This window comes from Rhopilema esculentum, chromosome 20, assembly GCF_057945365.1.
Source record: "Rhopilema esculentum isolate cy_ngs chromosome 20, ASM5794536v1, whole genome shotgun sequence".
Taxonomy (NCBI): domain Eukaryota; kingdom Metazoa; phylum Cnidaria; class Scyphozoa; order Rhizostomeae; family Rhizostomatidae; genus Rhopilema; species Rhopilema esculentum.
In genome coordinates, this window is record NC_142834.1 from 9,931,419 (window position 1) to 9,938,439 (window position 7,021).

The following is a 7,021-nucleotide window of genomic DNA, read 5'->3' on the forward strand; positions in this document are numbered from 1 at the left end:
ATTGGCTAGTTCTTACACGTGTCGAAGATCATTAGATTCTTTAAATTTTGGCCATTTGGCTACTAGAGTTTACAACCATTCGGCAACTGTGGTTAGCTGATTGTTGCATAGTTCGGAAAAAGGGGTTCTTAAAAACTTACCAAAGCATCAATATTGCGAATTTTTCAATCTCAATAATATCTTGGTCCAACGCTTTCAAATCATAAGAATTTACCGTCTATTCCCTTAAAAATTCGTTTAATTTGGACGCCTGTGTGTATAAAGTGAAAAGCTCACCTGAAAGTAAATTCTGGCAGAACAGCGAGTCTCTGATTTGTTTTACAATGGTTTATCAGCAGTTTCTCATTAGCCTAAAATAGAGACCATATAGCTCATAATAGACGAAATTATGTTATAATTCTATTTTTCTAAAAGACTGACAAATGACGAAGATCAAGATCCTGAAGCTATATAAAAGTTAACAAGGTGAAGGTAGAACTAGCATTAGAACTAGCAAACATCCTTTTCAAGCATATCGCTTATAACATATCGTTCAGGCCCAGAATCATCAAATTTTTAAGAATATCGTAAGAATATTAGTCTAAGCCTAAGCCTGTTTTTCGATGTTCATAAAAGGGAGTTGCAGAACTGACAAAGCTTTGTTTTTTCTAAAAGCGTAGTTTTTATTCAAAAGCGGGCGATGTTCCGCTAAAATCAAATCAGTTTGTCAATTTAGCCATCAATTTTTCTAGAATTGGGTGGAACATTTCTTGGCAAAAGAAGAAGATTATGCACCATCAATTCCAACACTTGGCACTGCAACTATTTACCATCACATAATTTTTAAAAAAGAATCTTCAATTTAAGGTCATCAATACTCTGCCAGATCTGTTATCCAATATAATGTCTTTGATAAACTATTCCTTTGTTGAAAACATTTATAATCCATGCTGCAAAGTCATTTTCCAAAGTTTAGGGCCATCTTCAGCTTAGGAAGTAAACTTATTCCATAGTTTCAATTGAAAAACGAATTAAGGAAAATAGAAAAAGTAAACAAAATTAAGCATGTTAATCATAAATTATTCATTTGCATATTTACTGGAACTGGCAAACCCTCTGTCTCGAGCCTTTCTCTTGGGTCTAAATGGAGCAATTCCCTAGAAAAAATTAAAGACTTACTTAATCTCTGCAAAATTTCTGCATCTAAATTTTGCCCAAAAATGGAAACACTCTGTCTAATTAATGGTATGGGTTTTTCTTAAACAAAAAGAAATAATTTTCATTAAACTTGGTTTATGGAAATTCAGGCTGTATTGGGCCTGAGTTACATAAAAGAGATTGAGTTTAATTTGGATTGGTTTCAACATCTCAGGTTTCAGTTAACAACCATGGGACAGGGGCCCAGAAATGGCAAGGATTAACATGACAATAACATACCAGTGACAATGATATGAGATTTCTTTTTGCAAAATAACTTCTTGCAATCTTGATTTTTTAGCACATTTCATGAATGTAGCAGTATCACTGTGTAAGTTGAGCTGGTGATAAAAATAAAGCAGGCAGGTGTCAGTCAAATCAACAAATTAACTTTCAGCAAGACTAAACTCTATTTGAAAATCTTGGGTAACAGTAAGGTGATCAGACAACTTATAGCAGTAATAAATGATTGAACTTGAATTAAAAAAGAGCAAAACACCTTTGCTTGAAACATGCAAACAATCTTTAGGTGGTACAAAACTTGAAAACGGCTTTGAAAGAAGCAAACATTTGAATAAACTAAAGCTTTTCGTCTGATACTCTTCAGAGTTCAAAACATCAGAACATAGATTGAAGACTCTACGATTGAAGACTAGATGGAATGAGGATTGGACTTTACCAAAAATATAAAACATGTTGCCATTGTAGTTTTTTGCACAATCTGGGTTTTCCATTAAATGATGCCTGATAGCAGAATCGCAGGTTTTAGTTGTACTTCTATATTGCAAGATTGAGGTGCCTGTTCTCTTTGGGGATGAGTTTTGTTTCTAATACTAGACAGAACATGCTGTTTCATTCTATTCTCCAATCTTTGGGTAGTGTATTTTTCGTAGCCAGAATCACATTGGCGCATAAATTCATATAGAACGGAGCTTCTTTGTGAGGTAGGAGCGTAATCCTTTTGAATTGATGGAAGGGCTGCCACTTTTGTACTTTAAACAATATTCATGGCAAAGAAACAATTTGTAATAGCCTGTTTTATCAGATTTTCAAAATGCAAGGAACTGTTACTTATCCTCAGTCTTGCAGATCTAAAAGTACAACTAAAACCTGCCATTCTGCTATTTCCTAGCATAGTGTTTTCAATCTATGTTCTGATGTTTTAAACTCTGAAGAGTGTCAGACGAAAAGCTTTAGTTTACTCAAATGTTTGCTTTTTTCAAAGCCATTTTAAAAATACCTTTCAAGATAACAGTTAAATTCTTTATCAATTTGTGATGCAGATGAAAAATATTCTCAGGTATGGTATGAAAATAATAGATATTTACATCTACTTGTGAAAATTGCCAAGTGTTTGCCTTATTTTTAGATAAAAACATTGTTTCTTTGCTAATGATTTTTTTAAATGATAGTTTTATATATCTGCTTATTAGTAAAAAATACTTACATCTCCACCAATCCCAGATAAAGTACTTAGAAGAAAATGTTGACCATACACCAAAGCATCACCATCTCTTGACTCATCACAGCTAGTAACAAATTATAAAATAAGGTAATAGATAGTAATACATGTGAGTAACTTAGTAGTATTTTCCCAGACTGTAAACCAATGCCAATTCTAGTTTAGAACAAATCAGCTCTGAAGTCATTTAAAAGAAATTTCTACAAGATAATTGTTTTAGTTGTCTCATTTGACATATAAAAGGGCAAAATTCAAGATAGAGCCATTTGAAAAACGTGAGCTGTTTGGAATAATTTCTAGTAGGAATATTAACATTTAATTTAGGCTAATGATAAGCCAAAGCTCACTTTTTGCCAATAAATAGATCACAAACCTTTTAATGACAAATGCATTTCGAACACTTGGCTCCAAAGATTTTGAAGCAGACACTCCACAGGGTCCTTCAATACATTCAGCCTCATGTAGTTTGCTGTCTGTCATATTGACTGACAAAGTAGTGTCAGTTTCAGGGTTGTAAACACAAACTGTATCACCAAATCTGATATATCCATCACTTGATGAGGAGACATCAACCTGTAATGATTTCTTGTCATCATAGACCATTGTAATTTTGAGTAAATTTAAACACAAGAAGGTCCTAAGCAAATACAGAGTAGGAGTAAGTAGAATGCTATAGAAACTCCAAGCTACACTGTAGGAAACTGAAATGAAAAGCTTTGCAAAACATAATCCTGTTATTGAAATCTTGGGTTTGCAAGGCATAACTACTTGTTGGTAATGTGCAATATCCATTTGCATAAATGTGCTCTAAGCAAATCGTCACTGGCTTGATTGCAATTGCATGGTTAAGTCTTTTTAAAAAGCCAAACAACATTATGTTACAAAACCAAATAATGGTTTGAGCCTTATCAAGTTTTCATATTTTCTCATAAATATCATTTGAATTATCATACATTAGCATTCTTTGTAATAAGATACATGTAAACCTCTGCACACATGCACAAATCGTCTAAGGCCTGCAAGACATCAAATGTGGAAAGAAAATTGCAAAGAAAAACTTCCTACAAATTCAAAGAATTTAAAAATTGATTTCTAAAGCAGTGGGAACTCAATGTTTTCAAATTTACAGGCAGTTTTCTGAGGTGTTACAGTATTCCCATATGCCATTTAACAATGGCATCAACAAGCAATAACATTTCTACAGTTGCCGAGTGTTCTTGAAAGGTAGCCCAATCAAATGGTAAGATATTTTTTAAATAATATCTGCTATGATATCAACTATTTTACCATTGATACAGAAGTCAGTGATGTTGCATGGCAACAATGGAAAACTTTTTCAATACAGATATCTTCAAATGTTTGTCAAGGAACTCCATAATGACATCTAGGAAATTTATAAACTATCAAAATCTAATATCTCTATGGAAGAACAAGAACAGTTTCTCGGTCAATTTTCTTGGTTTCTTTTCAGTTTATGATACAAAAGGTCTCTTTTACAGCAGTACCCTATTTTTCTTGATAGCAGGAATAAAAAAACAACAGATATATAAAAGTTGCTCTTACTGCATAACATAACATGTGCAAAGTAATCAAGTCATTATTTACATTTATTACAAAGACTGCACCAGCATCATTTGAAGCTCATTTTTGTTTTTCAGTCAATTCAAGTTGGTTTGAAAATTTTTTTGTCAAAATGTCTTGCAATATTGTATCATGTTTACACATTTTGAATTCTATGGCTGGCTTAGGATAATAGTTTGACAATCAAATAGATAGTAAAACAAATTGTTCATGATAAAATTCTATATTATCAAATGGTACCAGAATCATCGAGTCCTGCAAGTCTGTCGCAGAAAGGTGAGTTTCTGTACCATTTTTGTTCAGATTAGGCTAAAACAGTATTTAGCATAAAAAGTATCCAAACCTTTTTAAGAATTTTGGAATATAGATTGTGTGTTTTGTCAATAAGAAGCTCCCCTCGCTCTTTTTTCTCAATAAAGTCTTTGAGAAGATCCTAAAAGGTCAAAATGTGTTGATTTTTAATATCTCAAGTTACTCAAAGTTCCAATAGTTTGATTGAAAAAATAAACAGAATGAATAACATACCTATCCAAAAAATTAAAAACGTTCAAGACAAAAAATCTTAAGACAATAACTATGGCAAAACAATTCAAAATATCTGTGTAGTATCATGTTCAATAACACAGGGATCATCACAGTCAAAAGTGAAATAGTTGTGTATGATTTCGGTTATACGTAGCAACAACCATTTACGAATTACTAGGTGCAAGCCGCAAGCAAAAAGAAGCGATACTTTTCGAGATGGAAATAAACAGATGCGAGGCTGAGTTGAGGCAAATTTTCCAATACAATCCACACTTCTAGAAGACAAAATATCAGCAAAATCGTTACAATTTTTAAAAAAAACAGCATCACCTCCTCGAGACAAAGGTCTTCGTTCCAGTTTCCAACCCTCACTGATGGGTTATATGTACTCACTCCACTCATATTTCCGATTTAGGAATATTGCAAACCACCGACAAAGAATATTCTTATTATGTGCTCCCGATGTCCCCTAGAAAGTCCTGTATCGGTCCTGTCCTGTCCATCGAACAATAACATCGGAAAAAGTTGCCATAGATACTGCACTGATACGAGGTCTATGACCATTATGAGGATCATTAGCATGAATAATTATTTCATGTAAAGAGTTGGGGTTACTTTTAGGGTCAGGTTTAGGTTTAGAGCCGTTAGAGGGTTAAGGTTAGGTTTAGGGAAAACTAATATCGTCATCAGGTCGAGCAGTATGGAAACTAGACAACTTCCTACTCAGTTCGTCCGATTGCTCTTTTTGCCATATGCAAGAAACGTTACTTCAAATTGTTGCAGGCTGCAAAACATACCTCGAAGAAGGCCGTTACGCATGGCGCCATATAACTCTGCATTAAACTTCCTAGCACAATCTTTTAAAGCTATACCTAATAGCTCTCTTTACGTAGACCTTTCAGGTTATCTCTCACCCTCTATCGTAATAGGAGACTTTTTCCGTCCTGATCTACTTCTAGTCACTTCTGACCATCGCATCTTCATACTCGAGCTTACAGTACGGTACGAAACTAACTTGGATGTTAATGCTAATCGCTAAAGAGAGAAATACTCGCATCTCGTAGCCTAAGCTCATCCTATTCTTCTATCATGTTTGTTAATCTTTCTATCAGTTCCCTAGGTCTCTTTGGTCTCTCCTGCTACTCTTTCATCGACATGTGCAACGCTCTAGATATCAGCGAGAATCATCTCCGCTTCATGATCTCCAAACTATCCAACTTAACTATCCGTACTACCTATTACTGCCGCAGAAATAAGTCTTGGAATAATCCTGAATTTCTTCAATTCTAACGATCTCTGCTACTGGCAACTTCTAAAACAAACAATGAAGAACACACTTTTTCCTTTTTTTGTTAATTCATTTGTTTGTGCTTGTAATAGCTTTTTCTTTGTAAACCCAGACTAGCCAATTGCAAATTACCTTTAAATAGTGAAGTTTGTAATTGTAGTTTTAATTGAATTGAAAATGAAAAGCTTCCATAATTATTATCATCGTAATTTGAATTTCAACCGCAAAACGTTGAGAAAAGTGAGAGGTCTAAACAATTTTTTGCAAAAAGTTGGGGGGGGGGGAGGGGCTAAAGCCCCGCAATACCCCTGCTCCACGGTGCCTCAATTTGGACCACATAACCCAAAAGTGCATCAAGAAATACCCCTCAAAGTGTGGAATTAGTTAAATTTTTGACAAATTTACAGATATACATTCACATGAGCACAGGCTCTTTCCCCATCAAATTGCAATGATTTCGTCTTGTTTGGTTTGGTTCTAGACTTTATGAACTAGAGCAAAATAACAGTAATTCATTAGCAAAACTCAGCTTCTTCACCGGCCATATCTTACTTAATTTTCACCAGTTTTCAATCGATTTGCATTTTAAGATGCGTTTCCTGGTTCGTATTTAATTTATGGACCAAATCTCATGAATTCTTAGAATAAATTTTTTTAGGGTTGTCAAATTTTGGTACCTTCTACTCGCCGAAGGAATTATTTCTCTCTCTTAATCTCATTGACATTAGCAAGTTAAAATAAAAAGCTTAAATGAAAGCGGTTCTCAACTTATCTTGGCAATTGGTAACAAGGCAAGTTTGCCCAGTAACTTCACGACAAATGTAAAAAATATCAAATACGGAGACAAACTATACACTAAGCGGGAACCTAATAGTTAACAAAAGTGAGTAATTCTACTACGAATGCTACTAGTCTGGAAAGAGTAAATCTATCGTCTAAAAGAGACTGAGTGCGGCATTCCATTTTGAGTTACACTAAAAAGCTCTTGA

The 7,021-nt window shown here is 34.1% G+C and overlaps 1 protein-coding gene across 1 annotated transcript in view; it reads right to left on the reverse strand.

The window, feature by feature from the left end:
* The window catches only part of LOC135687335 (cilia- and flagella-associated protein 161), a 6,805-nt gene extending 715 nt beyond the window's left edge, over nt 1–6,090 (reverse strand). Inside the window, exons 1-7 of the mRNA XM_065203873.2 lie at nt 5,075–6,090; nt 4,563–4,652; nt 3,012–3,211; nt 2,624–2,705; nt 1,417–1,517; nt 1,079–1,136; nt 277–350 (exon numbers count right to left, since the gene is read on the reverse strand). Coding sequence (XP_065059945.2) covers nt 277–350; nt 1,079–1,136; nt 1,417–1,517; nt 2,624–2,705; nt 3,012–3,211; nt 4,563–4,652; nt 5,075–5,146 — 677 coding nt within the window. The 5' untranslated portion in view covers nt 5,147–6,090. The remainder of the gene's footprint in view (nt 1–276; nt 351–1,078; nt 1,137–1,416; nt 1,518–2,623; nt 2,706–3,011; nt 3,212–4,562; nt 4,653–5,074) is intronic.
* Between the last annotated feature and the right edge of the window lie 931 nt (nt 6,091–7,021).